The sequence below is a fragment of the Eriocheir sinensis genome, chromosome 14, assembly GCF_024679095.1.
Source record: "Eriocheir sinensis breed Jianghai 21 chromosome 14, ASM2467909v1, whole genome shotgun sequence".
NCBI lineage: Eukaryota > Metazoa > Arthropoda > Malacostraca > Decapoda > Varunidae > Eriocheir > Eriocheir sinensis.
In genome coordinates this window covers 21060682-21080241 of record NC_066522.1, presented here as the reverse complement: position 1 = coordinate 21080241, position 19560 = coordinate 21060682, and the positions used below count along the sequence as shown (strand labels likewise).

At 44.0% G+C, this 19560-nt stretch overlaps 1 protein-coding gene across 2 annotated transcripts in view; it reads right to left on the bottom strand.

Moving 5' to 3' along the window:
• Positions 1 to 418: 418 nt before the first annotated feature.
• Positions 419 to 19560, bottom strand: part of LOC126998617 (serine protease filzig-like) — a 23150-nt gene continuing 4008 nt past the window's right edge. For both annotated transcript variants that reach the window (XM_050860539.1, XM_050860538.1), the window contains exons 2-15: positions 17157 to 17289; positions 16889 to 16935; positions 15070 to 15231; positions 14531 to 14663; positions 11738 to 11871; positions 11300 to 11422; positions 9659 to 9900; positions 8973 to 9057; positions 7311 to 7444; positions 4624 to 4712; positions 3963 to 4053; positions 3146 to 3275; positions 2773 to 2981; positions 419 to 900 (exon numbers count right to left, since the gene is read on the bottom strand). In XM_050860539.1, coding sequence (XP_050716496.1) covers positions 718 to 900; positions 2773 to 2981; positions 3146 to 3275; positions 3963 to 4053; positions 4624 to 4712; positions 7311 to 7444; positions 8973 to 9057; positions 9659 to 9900; positions 11300 to 11422; positions 11738 to 11871; positions 14531 to 14663; positions 15070 to 15231; positions 16889 to 16935; positions 17157 to 17194 — 1800 coding nt within the window. In that variant the 5' untranslated portion in view covers positions 17195 to 17289 and the 3' untranslated portion in view covers positions 419 to 717. The remainder of the gene's footprint in view (positions 901 to 2772; positions 2982 to 3145; positions 3276 to 3962; positions 4054 to 4623; positions 4713 to 7310; positions 7445 to 8972; positions 9058 to 9658; positions 9901 to 11299; positions 11423 to 11737; positions 11872 to 14530; positions 14664 to 15069; positions 15232 to 16888; positions 16936 to 17156; positions 17290 to 19560) is intronic.

Below are 19560 nucleotides of genomic sequence, written 5' to 3'. Positions count from 1 at the left end.
TGGAGGCTGCGGGGCTGTTACAAGGGATGGGTTTGAGCTGGAGAGATGTCTGGTGGCTCGTGGTGAGGGCTGTGCCGGGCGTGTGGGTGTGGTGTGGGTCAAGATCAACAGAATATACCAGGTCTTCTCATGCGCAGAATTTGACGTCAGCAGCAGTATGGTCTTGGTGTGGGTCATGCAAGTATGATGAACAGACGCTCATTCTTTACTTCGTACTAATTTGATATGCTTCTTTTGTAGTCTTTCTTTCATGCTTTTTATATCGTTGTTGTTTTTTCTCGTTTTTTATTCAGTTTTTGTCTTGGTAAATATCAGAAAAAAAGTGCAAGCGTTAGTTTTGGGGCTTTTTCGTGATGTATGTCTTATTTTAGCGTGTAAGGTCTTCTCTCTATCTTCCTGTTTTTTCACCTCCCATCTCTTCTATTTTTTTTTTTTTTTTACTCTGTCGATTCGTTCTAGACTCGCCATGTCTGTCTGCGAATCCTCAGAAATTGTCCCACGTCACATTTCTTTCATTTACAACTTTTAATCATTTCTTTCATCTCCTGACTCCTTCATTCAGGTGTCGTACCGGAAGTCAGTCAGTCGTTCCTGTACCCCTTCAGTCTATTCTCTTCCTTTTCTTTCCACTTATTTCCTCCTCGTTGGTTAGTAATCATCTCCCTTTCTCCCTCGTCCTGCCGGTGGCCACTCTGCCCTTCTTTCGGTTTTTCCGCATCACACGTGGAGCACCGACAGCGGGTGAGTGGTCATGTCCAGCCAAGACTTGAAGTGGGTGACCCGCGCGAACACGGCAGGGAGGCCCACGTTGGTGCACAGAGGGAAGCCGAAACTGACCACGCCAACCTGTGTGCAATGCGCCCCTCCGGAACACACCACCAGGGGGCCTCCGCTGTCTCCCTGCGAAGGAATAAATAAGGAGTTAATTAAGACAAGGGACATTTCATACCGCGATTGATGTGAGTATACGATGACATACTGCACTATATATGATTAATTAACAAGTTAGGTAGGGGGATGAGCGAGGGTGACAGGTGTGACTGACAACAGGTGTGTGTGAGGTTACGAGGAGACGCGTGAATGTGAGTGAGTGAAAGTTTTTTACAGCAACGGATGCAATAGTTAAGGATAAGTAAGGCAATACATGTGTGGCGGAATAGTTTATGAAGTGGATGTTGCCATGTTGCGAGGAAATGAGGAAAACCATAGAAGGAAAAACATTTTGTACCGTAATCATGGCGTAATGGTAATATATGCAGATAATAAACATTTTTGATAGATGACGTCAAATTACCTTGAGTGTGTTTGATTTCTAAATGCGTTTTCTTTTAATATGCACAGTCTGCCGGGTTATCATATCTGGAAACGTTATCGTACGGTCCTTGTTCCGAGAGCTGTGTTGTCTCATTTGTTTTAAATTTTCCGGTAAACTTACGTGACTGAGACATCACTGAGTCGATTCTATTATGTATTCCGTGTCCTATGCCATTATTTAAGACTAAAAATCACAGCCGTAGCAAATGAAAAGGCCAAAAGGTGAAAAAATATAAATCCACCAAATAAGTGTGGAAATACGCCCGCCAGCTAAGTTGCCGCAGAGGAAGGAGCCCGCGCCAGTGCCCGCCGACCCCAAGAGGAGGGAGAGCGTAAGCGGCGGGCAGGGAAGGACGCCTCTCCTCTGTGTCACCTGTTTCTTGTGCTTTATTGGTCTCGTAGCAAGCTCAGCAAGGTGTCAGGACGAGTTTGGAATGGACGATGAAAGCAGTAAATACCTCTCGAGAAGTCACGGTAGGTAAGAATACTTGATTGTGTGTTTCACTGTCTGATTCACTTCTTGCTTCGAACCCGTGAACCTGAGTGACGCGCCTAGACAGTCGTATTAAAAGACGTCTCATCGCCCAAGGACACATTTGACAAGGATTTCGTAGAGTTGTGGGCATTTCCTGGAGTAGTTTTATGACCATGGTGGTAGTTTAACCCTTCTTCTGTGCCATGAACCTGAAGGAACACTCATTAGAAGCCGACTGACCCCCTCTTTGACCTTTAGAAATAGCTGATGTGAGAGGCGAAAGTGTCTTATAATACCGACCCGTTGTAGTGGCCTTTATTTTTTACTTCTTAGTAATGCCACAATGCTGTACGTGCGTCACCACGCCCTCTCAGTGACATTTAGAGGAGCAGACCATGTCTTTCCCGTTCAGGTAAAGTATCGGGCGAGCAGACTAGATATTGCTCAGTCACCCATGAACTAATATCACTTCAGAAAAAAAAAATACGAAGCGACCGGATGAAAATTGGATTGTCCACGCGTTCGAGTGGTCGTTCGCCCTCAATGGTCTTCGTTCATCTATTTCATGATGCTTTTAAGCACATGTTGCGCCCTAGTTGCTAGGTTTCGATGAACTATTATATTGATTGGCACTTAATTCAAATACATTATTAAGCAGACAGCAAGAGTAGCCCTTAGCACTGTCAAAAGACTTGCCAACGGTCTATGACGGTAATGTTTATTAACAAAACTGTCGTTGGAGAGAAATCTGAACATTGCTCGATTATTCTCATTGCATCTTATCTATAAACTGCACCATGTCCTAATTGTGGTAGGCAGTTAGATTTCGTAAGCTTCCCTTTAAGAATTTCCCGGTATGCACACTGAAAACAGAGATACGTAAGATTTTTGGTGAATTATCGATTACGAACCAAATTCCCCGAATCGATTAGATCTCCGCCGATTTCTAAGTGTCCAATACGTTGACTGGAGACTCTACTCACGTGGCACGGCGTTCCTAAGGTGATGTCCAGGCAGACGTGCTGGTCGAGCTCAGCGTTGATGCCGGGAAACTTGTTCCACGCCTCGACGCACGCGGAGGTGTTGAGCAGCGGCCCCGTGTACTCCTTGAGGATGGTGTTGGTTTTCTTGTGCCTGATGTTGAACCTGCCCCAGCCCGTGATAGTGGCGTTGGCATCGAGGTAGTCTTCGTCTGGAAAGGAGGAGGAATCTTAGGGGAACATACAGAGGATAAAGGAGATACTTATATTCTGGATTGTTTTGCTTTGTCTGTATTTATCTATGTAACACACACACACACACACACACACACACACACACACACACACACGTGCACACACGCGCACGGACACTCACCCAGGTCGGTGGGCAGCCTGACGGCGTTCTTGTACTGGTCAAACTCGACGGGCTCCTGCAGCTCCAAAATGGCGATGTCGTTATGGGTCGTGTGGGGGTTGTAGTGGATGTTCCAGTTGATGGATTTGACCTGTGCGACGGGCGGAAAATATTAGACTTTAGTAGCAATGGTCAGTAACTCTTCTCTTTACATGGCCGGCATATGACCACAGATGTTGTGCCGACTAAACGAAACTTTCCAACTTTTTCTCTTTACATGGTTCGTTTTGTGAATTTGTGACTGGTAGCTGATGGAAGTTGTTTGTAATTGAGTTTTATTATGATTGGTATGTTTGTCTTTTTGCGATTGAGAACACCTTGAAATTTTTTTATGATGACTGTGAGAAATTTTTTGCGTTATTGTTTATTTCGTTCTCCTCGAGCCAATGTGTTTGCACGTGTCCCAGGCGCTACGTTACAAGGGTCATGTCGGTGGTGCCTTAGAAAGTTGAAGTTTGTGGTAGCGGTGTGTAGGGTAGGTTTGCCAGTCTGTACGCACAAATTTAACCATATAGTACTCTTAGCAGCAAAGAAAAAGCTAATCTGGGAAACTAAGCTGTAGTATAAAAATCAACCCTTGCCAAAAAAATGAAAAAATAAAAAATAAATTAATAAAAATAAGGTTAACATCTGCACTTTCTTTGAGCTATTCCATTATTATACCTCAGCTCAGAGTAAGTTATTTTCCTGATGTGCGTACTAATTGGCATGCTGCGTACAAATTAGCGAGCATACCCTACTTCCGTCACCCCCTCGCCAGATGTCTCATTACACTCACCCGTCCCACCGTGTGATTGGTCTCATCGCGGGTAGCCAGGTCGTGGTCGCCTATGCTGACGACGACTTCGTGGATGCCCTTTGAGAAGCTCCTGTGTGGGGGAGGGGGGAGACGAGATGAGATACCGTAACCTTAGGAAGAGGAAGGAGATGAAAGCTTCCGTGGGGGAAAGGGGATGAGGTGCTATAACCAGGGAAGGGAGCGACGGGATGAGAGATGATGTAATTGTTGGGAAAGGGAGGAGAACACGAGATGAGATGCTGTGATTGTAGGGGAAAGGAGGAGGAAAAGAGATGAAAGATGTTGTAACCGTATAGAGAATGGGGGCGGGGCTAAATGAAGTGTTGCAAGGGTACGGAATGGTGGGGAGAGATGAGAGGGAAGGGAGATGAGATTCTGTAATGTAGGTAAGAGGCGGGGAACGGGATGAAAGATGCTGTAACTGTAGAGAAGGGGGGAGTCGAAATAAGATGCTGGAAGTGTACGGAATGGGGGGAGAGATGAGAGGCGAGGAGATGAGATTCTGTAATGTAGGGAAAAGGTGAGAGATGAGTTGCTTCCTCTACTGCCTCCTTACTGTGAGAGAAAATGTACGAGGAAATGAAGGCGAAATCACTACTCGTACTTGCTCAGGTCAGGTCAGGTCAGGTCACACACTCACCCGAAGATGCAGTGCGAGGCGGTGAGGATGTGCCTGTCGCTGATGAGGGAGCCGCCGCAGAAGAACTTTTTTTTGTACACCAGCGCCACCTGTCGGCAAACACATAAGTACCCGTCACTGCCCGACCCTTCACCGGACACGCACGCTACCCGACACTCACTTTACTACGCATTCATTCCTTACAGACACAACTCGTCATTCTTATACTATATTTGTCTTTCAGTTAGTCTTTACTCGTACACTGGCTAGCCTACCCTACATAACACTCTTAGACCCTTTACCGAACACATATGCTATCCGACACTCACGTTACTTCGCATTCACTCGTCAGAGACACACAACTTGTCACTCTAGCACTATAATTGCCTCTCCAGTTGGTCATTCACACGTAACTCATCTGACTTCGGTATTCACAGGCTTTTAAACATCTACTATGCATTTCAGCGGCAGACAAACGGTGTTTTTTGCAGATATCTCCTAAACTAATCGTTGGATGAGTATGATATTTCAGCACACTACCTTGAACATCCGTTCGTAATTTTTGGTTAACATACCATATTATATATGTGTTGTGTGAGGGAGTTTACGAGTGATATTACGCCTAATCCAGTCATCATATCAAAGGTGTTACACAGAATCGGACGAGGGTGGGTACCTAACCCCCCACTAACCCACCACCACCACCACCACTCCTTGTCTACCCAATTATCACATGACCCTCTTCCCCACCCCCCTCATATCACCATCAGACTTCCACCTGTTATTTTTTTACCCTATTGTAATTACATACGTATAGGTATAATAGTTACATACGTCAGTATGTACATACATATCATACATTAATAATATTATCTAATACAATTGCTGGTATATGTGGACATGAAAACCAGACTGGGTCAAACGACCGTTAAAGCAATAGCTAATTCCGCTGTTAATCTCTCTCTCTCTCTCTCTGCTTTTACGCATTATACATATGTATAGATTAAGAAAAATATATGCAGTTTATAATTTTTTGAATATACAACAAACAAGTCAACAAAATAATATTATATATAAACTGGACCACTTTTTATGATCAATAGGCAGACAGTACGCAATAAGAGTATCAACTTTTCCTAACAGTAGAAGGTCCAAGTCACAGGTAATTCCAGCACATCATGTTCACGTGGTTGACCATAACGACTGCAAACATGGCTCTCCTATATACTACACGTAAACGTGCTGTTGTACAGTAATTATCAACGTGAACCACTTCTTGCCTTCATGAAATTGTACCATACTCTTAGGAAATAATCATATCTATACATACACACTTACAGAACATTATAATGTATAAATAGTGGGACAGTAGGGGAGGGAGGAGGAGGCAGGAGTGAGGGAGGCGAGAAGCTGAGGGAGGGAGGGATAAAGAGGCGGGGGACTTCCGAGACGGGGAGACGTAGTAGTGGTTAGGAAATGGTTTGGGTGTGTGGGGGCACACTTTCATTCGAATGCGTGAACATGACTCGTCGGCTTTGTGTTATTTTTCACGAGTAAACTCCTCACATAACATATATAGCAATGTGGTATGTTAAACAAAAATTACGAACGGATGTTCAAGGTAGTGTGTTGAAATATCATACTCATCCAACGATTCGTTTAGGAGATATCTGCAAAAAACACCGTTTGTCCACCGCTGAAATGCATAGTAGTACTCATCACCTTGCTCATTCCCCTTCCTTCCTTCCCTTATTCCTATTCAACTCCCTTCAGAATTCATTGGCTTTTAAACATCCAGCATACTCGTCACGCCTCGCTCACCTCCCTTCCTTGCTCCCTCCCTTCATTCCCTTCGTCCATGCATCCTCTCGTCTCTTCCTGCTCTTCGGTTCGGCATTTATGGTTGATTCAAAAGGTCTCAGGTGTGTGGGTGAGTCAAAGGGTAAAACTGGGAGTGTAGGTGTTTGGAAAAGGTTACTACACGGTTTGTTTCGTGCTGTTTCCTATAAGGTTTGTGTGGGTGTGACTGGTAGCTGATTGAAGTTGGTTTTGTTTGCTTTATTGTGATTAGCATTTGTTTGTTCGACGCTTGAGAACACCTGAATATTTTGTTGTTCCTTTGATTCGAGGTTTTCTAATGTGTGTGTCTTTTAGAGTTGAGAGTACAGTACAGGTGGTATAAGAAAGTGTTAGCTCAGTTATTGAAGTTCCCCTTATATCTACGCGTGTTTCTTCTGCCCTAGGTGTAAAGAAAAAAATTATGACCGCAGAAAGCATGTGTATCCGTGGTGACAAAGAGGAGTTTAACATGCGAGTTTTAGGTTTTAGTTCCCATAATTCCAGTTTAATGTTGTGGATGAGGATAGAGAGGAGGTGGGAGATGGGAGTGGGAGGTGGAAGTAGGATGGAGTGGGAGGTGGACGTGGGATTAAGTGGAAGGTGGAGTGATACTAGGAAAACTCTCATAACTGGGCTAACATTTTCCTATCACTTGTACCCGCAGCGCCAGAAACAAACATAGGAAAACCTCGAATCAAAGAAAACCACAACGACAAAATCCCCAAGTGCTCTCAAGCGCGGAAAAGACAAATACTAATCACACTAAAACTCGAATACAAAATCAACTCCCATCATCAGCCAGTCCCAACCTCACAAAGCACACAGGAAACGCCATAAAACAAACGTGGGAGAGGCGGGCTGCTTCTGACCTGCCACGGGTACTCGTTGATGTTGGTGTTGGAGCCGCCGATGATCCTGAAGCCGGCGTCAGACTCGTCCTCGTACTGCCAACACCTCTCGTTCACCTTCAACGCGAACCTGTCGTTCACCTCCAACTCGAACGCTGAGGTCAAGAAATAGAAAGTAGGGAGAATTAGAGGTCATGGAGGTGTTTTGATAAAGGGTGAAGAAGTAGGGAAAGACACCTCTCCACCGAAATTGACCTCCCTTTTGGCTACTCTTTACTTTTATCTTTTATGGGGGCAGCGAGTAGCGGGCTTTTTTTTGTACGCTTTTTGTTGCCCTTGAGCCGTGTCCTTTGATGTAAAAAAAAGGAGCTAGGGTTTAAGAGCTGCGGGTCAGGACTTACGGAACATTGGCCTTTGCAATGATATGAAAAAAAAGAGAAATCAAACGAAAGACTGCTGAGGCCGATACATATAACAGACTGAATAGGCTGAAGAAGTAGAGTAAGAGTAAAGGAGATGGGCGTTAAAGGCTGGCCGGTCAAGACTAACGGAACTTTGGCCTTTGCGGAGATGTGAAAAAAGAGATGAATTAAACGAAAAATAGATTCAGATAACCTCTTCTCATTCGTCATTCCTTAGGCCATGATATATAAGTTACGTTTAAAAGCTGCGGGTCAGTACTAAAGGAACACCAATCTTTGCAGTGGCTCGAAAAAGAAAGATGAGATAAACTAAACAAAAAATAGACCCAGATAACCCCTACGTCATTACTTAGGTCATGATAAAGGCAACGTTATTTCATGTCTTTCGTAACTCCTTTAAGAAATCCTCTACTACGTCATTACTTAGGTCATCATAAACAGGCAACGTTATTTCATGTCTTTCGTAACTCCTTTAAGAAATCCTCTACTTCGTCATTACTTAGGTCATGGTAAACAGGCAACGTTATTTCATGTCTTTCGTAACTCCTTTAAGAAATCCTCTACTTCGTCATTACTTAGGTCATGATAAAAAGACAACGTTATTTCATGTCTTTCGTAACTTATTTAAGAAATCCTCTACTTCGTCATTACTCAAGTCATGATAAAAAGACAACGTTATTTCATGTCTTTCGTAACTTATTTAAGAAATCCTCTACTTCGTCATTACTCAAGTCATGATAAAAAGACAACGTTATTTCATGTCTTTCGTAACTCCTGAAATCCTCTACTTTGTCATTGCCTTGGTCATGATTAATGCAACGTTATTTCATGTCTTTCGTAACTCCCTTAAGAGTAAATCACTAGCTTGTGTGTTGCATTGAATTTACTATGCAACGGCTACTCTTTCATGGCGAATGCCGACACAACCCTTCAACTCCGGGCTACATCGACACTTCTGTTATCTCTTTCTCATCCTCCTCTTTATACCGCCTTTTTTAATCCAGTTTCTTCATTTTATCCTATTTTTTATCTGTTTAAACAATATACATATTTTTTCTCTCTCCCTCTCCCTCCTTCTTCCTTCTTTCCTCCCTCTTTTCCTCCATTCTTTCCCGGTCAGTCCTTTCCTTCCCTCTGATGCATGATGGGGCGAAAAGGGGTAAAAACACTCCCTTCAGACTGAATTAAAACTTATATGAGTGGGAAGGGAAGATAGAGTGGAGGTGGAGGCGGAGGTGGAGGTGGAGTTAAGGGTACGTACCTCTCTTGAAGGCCGAGATAGCGGGCACCGAGTCCACTCCCTCGAGCACCGGCGGACTCTCCCCCTGCTCGGCCTTGATTACCACCTGTCAAAAAATAAGAACAGGTAAATAGAGGAGCGTGAAGGACCTCCCGATACCCGCATACATGAGCTTACGTGTGTGTAGTTGGCTTAATCGGCTTTCGTTTTCCTGTTTTTTTTATTTATTTTTTGGAAAGCATATTCTCATCTCGTTTCATTATCTTTTTCTTTTACTGTTTGTTTATTTCCATTTTCTGTTTATTTTTTTCCCTGGTCAGCTTTCGTTTTCCTGTTTTTTTTTTTTGCGGGGGGAGTAATGCATATTTTTTTATCTCGTTTCCTCGCCTTTTTTTTTCTCCTATTGGTGTTTTTATTTACCCTTTCTGTTGATTTTTTGTCTTCAATTATGTTTATGTGTGAGTGTCCATGTATCTGTCCGTTCAAATTCGTCTGTAAATGGATCTGCCTGCCTATACAGTTAGTTCTTTTTTTTTCTTCTTGTTAGTGTGTTAGATGTGCAGTTTGATCGATCATTTTGGTATTTTTTTTTCGTGTGTGTGTGTGTGTGTGTGTGTGTGTGTGTGTGTGTGTCTTGTCTGTCTGTATCTCTTTCATGCACCTTCATCCCCCCCCCCCCACACACACACACACACACACATTTTCACCTTGTCGTGCTTGGGGACAGGCAGCTTCCCGGGCGTCAGCGTCGTGGGCTTGGGATCGACTCCGGGGGCGAGGGTGGTGGGCACGTCGGTGGTAGGAACGTCGGTGGTTGGGTCGGGGATCAGCGTCGTGGGCTCCGTCGGGAAGTCCGTGGGCGTGGTCCCCGGTTCCTCGGTGGGGGCTGGGGTGGTGGTGGGGGTGTATGGGGGGGCGTTCACGTTCTTCACCCCGGCGTATGTGGGAGCTGCGAGGGGAGGATAAAAAAGTGGGGTAGGGTTATGTTTTTTCAAGCTTTTTTTCCAGAAGTCAACGAGATGTAAAGAAACTGTATGGTTTAATTGACAGCGGTGAGTTAGGATTAATAAGAGTAAAGGTAAGCATAAAGGGAAGAAAATAATTGGACTTATTGAGGATAGAAATCAAGGGAAGCCTGGAGTGTTACCGTAGAAAAAGTAAATCAAGCTTTCTTTCCGTGATTCTATCGTGACCTTCCTCGCTGTAATTAAAAGAGGAAAGGTGACCAGAAAGGGAATAAAATAAGTGGACTTCTTGAGGATAGGAATGGAGGGAAGCCGGGAGTGTGAACATAAAAATAGAAGAGTGGGGTATACATCTTTCCCCCTTTACGTAATTCCATCGTGACCTTCCTCGTTGTAATTAAAAGACTAAAGGTGAACAGAAGAGGAAGATAATCCGTGGACTTGTTGACGATAGAGTGAAGGGAATCCGCGAGAGTGAACGTCAAAAAAAAGGGGGTTAAATCGGACTCCCATCTTTATGTAACTCCACCGTGACCTTTCCCATCGATGCTCTTTTCCGCAGCCTCCGAACACCGGAATATCACACTGACCCTCTGATTGGCATTTTACTCCCCCTTTTTTTTTTAATCAACCTCAGCTTTTTCTCGTCCCAGGATCTGAAACGATACTGAAAAAGCGTGCAGGTCCCGTAAAGATCAGTAGACCATCGAGTGCAAAAAAAAACGAGTCCATTCCTTCTGAGCAGCGAACGTAAATTAACACCAGGCAATTAGATGAGTTAGAATTAGGAGGAGGAAGGGAAGAGAAACTAGATAAAAAGGGATTTAAAGGAGGAGGGAAGGGAAGGGATGAAGTGAAAGGAGGAGGAAGAGAAGAGAGATGAGACTAAATGGAAGAATGAAGGGGAATAACAAGGGAATAAAAGGGAATGGAGGGAATTAGGAGGAGGAGGAGGAGGAGGAGAAGAGTTGGATGAAGAAAAAACAGGAGAGGAATAAGACTGAGAGGAAATATAAGGAGGAGGAGGAGGAGAAGTAGATGGAGGAAGAGATACTAGATGAAGAAAAAGTATGAAGAGGAGAAAAAGGATTTGATAAAAAGGGAAGTAGAAGAATGAAAGAGCTTAGATGAAGATGAAGTAGAGGGTAGAATGGAGATATTAGATGAAGGAAAAGTAGAAGGAGGAGAGGAATTGAATAAAGGAGTAGAAGGAAAAGAGGGATTAGATGAAGAGAAAGTACAATAAGGAGAAGGAGGAGACGGTATATAAGAAAGGGAAGTAAAGGGAATATAGGAATTAAACGAAGGAAAAGCAGCAGAGAACAAGGCTTAGTAAAGATAAGAAGAAGTAAGTTAAGGGGAAGAGACAAGGACGTTACTCACAGTGGAAGGTTGTTATTTGGCCACACGGCAGCTGCGTCACACGTACGGAGAACTTGTATGACGGCATCCCTTGCAGAACCATGGCGAGCGTCACGCGGCTGCCGGACTTCACCGCGAACGTGGCTGGAACGGAAAGGGCAGGAAAATGATAGACCGCGAACGTAGCTGAGACGGAAGGGTGCCCTGTTTCTGTTCCCTCCAACCCTGCCTTCCTTCCTTCCAGCATAATCCCTAATCCCACTGACCTCTAATTCGTCCCAGTAAAACACACATAATCCATTGTCCTCTTCGATCTATCCTGTGGCCTGTTTTCCTCTTTTTTTTTTTTTTTTTGCTTCCTCCAGTCCTCCTTCCCTTCCAGCTCCCAGTCAAGTCTATCTCCTTCCCGCACTGACCTCTGCCTCACCTCAATGCCAAACAGACGCAGCAGTCACTTACTCGCCCAGTTGGTCAGGTTGCCGCAGACAGGAGTGGTTGCGAACTTCGTAGACGCAGATCCGAGTACGGTGAGGGTGTCCCGGATGCAGACGCCACTCTCGAACTTCGCTAGCTCAAAGAAGTCGAAGTATAGCCTGAGGAGAGAGGAGGAAGGCTATAGGGGCAGCTGACGGTTATGCTTACTTTGCAGAATGTATGTAAAGCAATGAGATGAACGTATACTTCGCGAACTCAAAGAAATCAAAGTTTGTAGCGTGAGGAGGGAGAAGGATGTTTATAATAAGCATGTAGTTGCGTCCGGTTTGCAAGAAGTTCGAGGATTAACGAGACGAGTGGAATGTTCGGGAGAAATCCATAGTTTAGGTAAGAATGATGGGGACAGATTAGAACGTATTATGGATGACAGGCTGCGATTATGCTAAGTTTGCCACAAGATTAGGAAACAAGGAAATGAAGAGGAAAGTTTGGAAGGCATGCCAAGGAAAGGACGTAGAGGACATTATATAACTCAGCGCAGTACGTAATAAGAGGGTCTTATAAGCATGCTGCCCTTGCACCATACACTAATCCTTTACATCGAGTTCGGGTTTTGATGACTGAAAGTTCCTCTATCGGTAATAGGTAGCTTGGTGGCGTCTTGCATGAGGATTGATGGACAGAGGGTGAACCACGTGCACTATCGCTAAGAAGGAAAGGTATAATTGTGCTGGCAGAGACTCCAGGAGGTAGAGATGGGCGACCAGATGGATGGGCGTGGCTCTGGAGAATGGCAGATTGATGGGTGGGGCTCTGAAGGAGGGTTAAGAGCTTGTATACCGCTTGAACTTCTGCCCGCGCGCACACACACGGAAGGTGACTTGTGGTAACAGGTGGGTTCAACGGCCAGCATATAAGAGGTTCGGATTCTTACACCTACCCGCCCAACCTCGAGTCAAAACCTGCCGCTGTGAGATTTATCGAGCCTCGGACGGCCGTGCTAATTGAAAGAACAGTTACTTTCAACTCTTAATGTGCGAGGAGTGGAAGGGATGTCGTGGTTAGTTTGTAAGTTAGTATAGAATTAGCTTTAGATACGATAAGGTTACTTTTAGACTGTGATGTAGGGTTGAATCAGTGGTTGAGGCTGGCAAAAAAATAAACAAAAAACTACACGTCTGAGCTATAGGAAATGGAAGGGTTGCCGTGGTTAGCTTGTAGTTTGGTATACGTAGAAGTAATTAGTTTTAAATGCTACAAGATTACTTTCAGTCTTTTACTTATATGGGAAGAGGAGGGTTGGGTCAGCGGTTGAGTCAGGGTTGGTAAAAATCAAAACAAAAAACACGTCTGGGAATTGTACAAAAAAATGATCGATATAAAGTGTACGAGAGGATAGGAAGGTTGTGGTTGATGGAGTGAGAAGCATTAGGAGTATCAAGTCGCAAAATTATTTCTTCGTTGATATAAGGGGAAAAAGAGATGTTTCCGAGATCAGCGGGGATGTTTATAGAGGAGCAACAGCCCTTGAAAATGCAGTCCAAACAGTTAGGCATTTCAAGAGGACGTATCGAATCACTCTTTAACCTCATTTGACAATCTTTTAAATCCTACTAATCTTATCTTTAAAGGAGCAACATTTTGAGGGTCTTTTTTCTACCTTTCTCGACGGTTCTTCTGCCTCGCTAACCTTGAAAAAAAAGCACCATTAAGATAGGGATGAGAAGGGGGATTGATAGGATTAGCGTGTATGTTGATAGAGGAGGTGCAATTCTTAGGAGTAAACGACAAGAGTAAGCAAGGGAACACGAGTCCTTGTCACTGGATGGGCTGACAGATAGAAGTCGTCCCACAGCCGTCCTAACTGTTTTCCCGAAGGTGATCATGCTGGGCCCAGGGCTTCCCGTTATGGGCTCACCTGACTTGCTCTGCGCGGTAAACAGGTTTCGGCCCACATTGATGGCTATAGAAAAGTAGGTAAGATGTAAAAGATACGATTGAAATTCATTGAAAAGGTGTATGCAAGCGTTCAGAAGTGATGGGAGCAGATGTTGAAGGATTTCCAGATTATTCATTAGCAAGCGACAAATACTACCTATACTTATTTCTTTACCAAGGATGAGAAAGGAAAGTAGAGAAGATAATATAAGAGATAGCTTTGAAGTTTACCGAAAGATTTATGCAAGCGTTCAGATGTGATGGTATTAGATGTTGAAGGATTTCCAGATTGATTCATAAGTAAACATCGAATCCCACTAAGTAATTACCGTACCAAAGAAGGAAAGTAGAGAAGATAAAAGAGATGCCCTTGAAGATTACCAAAAAGATTCGTGTAAGCATTTAGAAGTGACAGTAGCAGATGTTAAAGAATTTCTTGGCTGATTCATTAGTAAGCAACGAATCCCACCAACTAATGACTATACTAAGAGTAGAAATAAGAGACTGGAGGTAGATTTGAAGTATATTGAAAAGTTACGTGTTGAGATGTGAGGGTATCTTGAGTCCAACGATTAAATCTCCAGACTTTACTATACGAATCAATATTACCGATCACCACCAACACCACCACCACCACCACCATAGCCACCACCACAACCACCACCACTTCTTAGAAAACCAGTTTGGTGTACGCCTCTTGCCCTTCGATATCATAATAATTATGCGTAGGTCAATACTCTTGCAGATCCAACCCACCACCAACACCACCATCACCACCACCATCACCACCACCACACATACCGCCCACACCACCACCACCACCACCACCACACATACCGCCCACGCCACCCTCACACCACCACCATCGCCGCCACTCACCTCACCCCGCACACTTCCTTGCCAATATCCATCTCGAAGGGACACACCCTCGCCTCGCTATCCCGACCGGGGTAGTTGGGATTCCTGAAGTAGGCTTGGTGGGAGGTGGTTCGCCCCCCGCAGGTCTTGATAACTGCAGAAGGGGGGAGGTTAGATGTTTGTTGTATATGATTATGTCTTCACCACGTCAAAAGTCACCATTGTTCTCCTGTTTCGGCATTCCCTTTCCGCATAATCAGCTCCTTTCTTGGTTCTCTCTCTCTCTCTCTCTCTCTCTCTCTCTCTCTCTCTCTCTCTCTCTCTCTCTCTCTCTCTCTCTCTCTCTCTCTCTCTCTCTCTCTCTCTCTCTCTCTCTCTCTGGTTTTATATTTCATTGTTTTGCTTTAGATTTGTTTTCACATAACAAGAACAGATTGCGGGGCTGTTGCTGATGATGACAGTGATGAAATTGATATGGGGTTCATTGTACAAGGAAAAGGCATCCAATTAGCTCGTTCGAATGCATACCTCCACCCTCGCCCCCTCACACACATACACACCCTTGCAGCAGTAGTTGTCACTGTTGCCACAATAGCCGATGAACTTCCCCTGTTGCTGACACACGGCGCTGGGCAGACAGGCGCCCAAGATCCCTTCCTTTTCGCACAGCTGGTACTGCACGGCCACGACGGTCGAGTGGGACGTTAGCTGCTGAAAGATCTCTGCCAAAGTGAAGGAGAGGGCGGTGATGGTTATATATATGGACTGGTGGGTGATGGTATTTTGTTTAGGAGGGGGCATGGGCTGTAGGAGTATATAGGAGACGGGCGTTGAGGCAGCACTAGGCGAATGGTTAAAGAAGGAAGGAAAGGAGTAGCAAGGGTCAGAAACAAGTGATGCGTGGTGGATAGAGGGTAAGTAAGAGAGGAGGAAAGGTAAGACTCAGACAAACGCTGGGTGGTATTAATTAAAACGAGAGGTCGAGAAAGAGAAAAGAAGGGAAGGGAATGAGTAGCAAGGATCAGAGACGAGGGCTGGGTGGTGGCGAGAGGCTGATAAAAAAAGGAGGGAAGGCAAGACTCAGACAAACGCTGGGTGGTATTAATTAAACGAGAGGTCGAGAAAGAGTAAAGAAGGGAAGGGAATGAGTAGCAAGGATCAGAGACGAGGGCTGGGTGGTGGCGAGAGGCTGATAAAAAAAGGAGGGAAGGCAAGACTCAGACAAACGCTGGGTGGTATTCACTGAACGAGAGGTCGAGAATTAAAGAAGGTAAGGCAATGCTCAGAGACAAGCGGTGCATTGTATTCAGGGAGAGGTTGAGAAAGCAAGTAGGAATGGTCAGGGTTAGAGACAAGCACTGGGTGGTACTATGAAAGATTTGCATAGGTTTAGAAACACATGCACGAGTGGGCAAGCATGCAATACTGAGCCCGGTCGTGCCTTGATAAATCTCTGGTCGTGAGGGCATCAGAGGCTGGAACAGGGAGGTGGATTTCAAATAACTGGTCAGGGGGTAAATGAATAGTTGAGAATGATGGTTAAGAGCACATGGTTGACTTTGAGGAGCTGATTTGAAGTGATGATCAGACTTCCATGACAGCAAAATCTCGCTCAGTCACAAAAAGAGTTCAGCGCCCTGTCAGATAGCTGGTCAGGGGGTTTATGAATAGCTGAGAATGATGGTTAAGAGGACATGGATGACTTTGAGGAACTGATGTGAAATGGTGATCAGACTTCCATTATAGACTTTTACGAATATAATGAATCAGAGTTTTAAATGTTATCCACAAAAAAAATATTGAAAGCAAATGAACTACGAACAAGAAGACTTCAGCGACCCATAAATCGTTTTCTTTGATCGGTTTTTGGCTATTTTTATTGTGATTCTAGTTCTTCTATCACCCACCAGGCTTATCTTGCTACTTACTATTCATCCACTCGAGGAAAAAAATGATGAGCTTGCTGCCCATCCTGGTGACAAACTATACTGATCATCTTTCGGCTTTTACTGTTTTATATATGAGTGGCATTTTTTTCTGTACTCTTCTTTTCCTTTTTTTTCTCCTCCTCTTCCTCTTTCTCCCTTCTCAATTTTATTCTCTTATTATTCGCCTTTTCCTTCTCTTCTTCTCCTCCTTCTTCTTCATCCCTTTTATTATTGTTCTCCTTTTCCTTCTCTTCTTCTTCTTCTCCTCCTTCTTCTTCATCCCCTTTATCATTACTCTCCATTTCCTTCTCTTCTTCTTCTTCTCCTCCTTCTTCTTCATCCCCTTTACCATTATTCTCCGTTTCCTTCTCTTCTTCTTCTCCTCCTCCTCCTCCTTCTTCTTCACCCCATAGTCTGCTTTCTTTACTGTAAAAAAAATATATATACTCACGTCTCCCCTGCCTGTCACTCTCCGCCGCCACCGTCGCCGACAGACACCTGAAACGAGGAGGGAAATTTTTCACTGTCATTCAATTCTTAAGAGTTTAGTTGAAGTTCATTAAATTCCTACAATGGCAAACTACGGTAGCTTTCATTCACATTACTCCACTCACTGTTCCCCATATACATCCATTAAACTATTGTCAGGTAAAGAAACGTTGCAATAAACACGTAAAACTCGAATATGCTTTGTTAATATTTCAGGAAAGTCTACTCACGCGGTCAACAGTAGAACGTAATGCATGTTTCTTATCATCAGTGGTGCGTCGCTTCTTGCTGAGATCTTCCGTGTGGTCACCTGCAAAGCTTATCATCTGTGGGTGCTCAAGTGCTTTCCATCACCGTTAGAACCTGGAAATAAGGACAGTGATAGAATAGTGATAACGTTGTGTGTGTGTGTGTGTGTGTGTGTGTGTGTGTGTGTGTGTGTGTGTGTGTGTGTGTGTGTGTGTGTGTGTGTAATTCACTTTGTTCATCTGATGTCTACTCGACCAATTTTGATATTGTACAATGTTCGTCTCATTTGACATGATGTTGGAGGAAGAGGAGGAGGAGGAGGACGACGACGAGGAAAAGGAAGAAGAAAAATAAAAAAATAGAAAGAGGAGGAGGAGAAAAAGATGCAAAAAGAAGGGAAAGGAGGAGGAGAGGGATAATAATAATAATAATAATAATAATAATAACAATAACAATAATAATAATAATAATAAGGAGGAGGAGGAGGAGAAGGGAGAGGAGAGTGCAAGTGCTAGCCAGTGTGTGTCCAGGCGGGCATGAGTGGTGGGCGTCGAGTTTGTCTGGCAGCGCGGCGGGCGGGCGGGCAGAGAGAGGCTCGGGTCCAGGGATGACTCTTTTTTATGTAACTGGTCCTGAGGTTCAATGTCGGACTTGGAATGTGCTCCTCGCCTTGTCCGACGCCCCTTGTCATTTCCTCTTCTCCCTGCGTTGTGTCGCCATTATGAAACTGAAGCGTAAATATTGTTTTTTTTTGTTTTTTGTTTTGTTTTATGACGCTTTGGACTGTGGTTGTATTGTCTTTACTCCTCTTTACTTGTTCTTTATTTTATTTTTTCCATTTTCCGTCTTGTTTTTATTTCTATTGTCGTCATGAAAGCACATTTTTTGAGCACTCTTATTTTCTTTATCCCTCACCCCTATGTCTTATGTTCCTTGTTCTTTATTTTATTTCTCTATTTTTCGTCTTATTCTTTTTTCTCTTCTCGTCATGAAAGCACTTTTTTTTTTGGGGGGGAGGGGGCGTACGACAGCACTCATCTCTATTCTCGTTTTGTATGTATCTGATGTCATTTAGTTTTCCTTATTTTCTTTATGTTCTGGTTGTTTTTCCTCTTATTCTCGTTATGAAAGCACTTTTTTTTTTTTTTTGCGTACGACGGCGCTTATCTTCATCCTTGTTTCGTATCCACTTGCTGTCTTCCACTCACTGATACTTTCTTCTTCTTTATTTGTTTATTTTATTTTTTCGTGTGTGTGTGTGTGTGTGTGTGTGTGTGTGTGTGTGTGTGTGTGTATTTTTGTTGGTTTCTTTCCTCCTTTTATGATAATACTCTCTCGTCTTTCCTGTTTTAGTTTTTCTTTCTCTCGTTCCATACTCTCTTATTTTTATTTTTTTTCGTCACTGATATTTTTTTTATATTTCTCTGGTTGCCGTTCATTACTCTCTCTTGCGTATCATGGCTTTCATCTCTCCTTCCTTCCAGTGTCCACTTTTTCCTCTCTCTTTACGCTGATGTTTGCTTTTTTCTTTTGTTTTCCTCCTCGCGTATCATACTCGTAATGAAACTGTTGCCTAACGTAGGTCTCTATTTTCCTGAACTAACATGATCACGATTTATATTCCTCTCACTCGTGTTTTCTTTTTCTCTTTTCATGTGCCTCTCTAGTTTCCTTTCCTTCCCTTCTTGCCATAACATCTTTTTTCATATCGTGGTTATTCTATGTTCATTGCCCCATACTCTTTCTTCTTCCCTGGCTCACGTTAACGCTGTATAATACCTGGTCTCAGTTTCGTGTTTGCAAGGTACAGAGGATAGTTATTGGCAAGATCGCGTGCGTGCTCCCTAGCAACAGCACCGCCTGTCCCCCCCTTCGGTGACGCCGGCGGGCACTGGGTTGGTATGTGTTCCTACGGGTGTGTGTTGATGGTGTGGCAGAGGGGGAGGGAGCTGTTGATGGAGGAAATGGTGGTGGTGGTGGTGGAGGGGGAGGTAACTGACCCTCTGGCCGCTCAACACCGTGTTTGGTCTTCACCTTGGAGAGAGAGAGAGAGAGAGAGAGAGAGAGAATAATTTTGTGTCTGATCATTTGTAAATATGTAGGTGTGAGCGTGTGCGTGCGGTTGCTTATATTCACAGTTATGCTTATCCTTCACTAATATTATTTTTTTCTCGTTATTGTTACTGGGAAAAACGGCTGAAAAAAAAAGACACTTACCCCTCCTGAAAGAAAAGGTATTTAGGTCTCACGAGACCTTCATAAACAGCCCCAGACCCGCTCAACACGCTGTACCTTCATTAACTTTTTACGGCGTGTACCTGAGAGGCGTCGGTGCCCGGGGGGTCAGTCACACTATGTAACCCTGCCCCGCCACCGACACCCCGC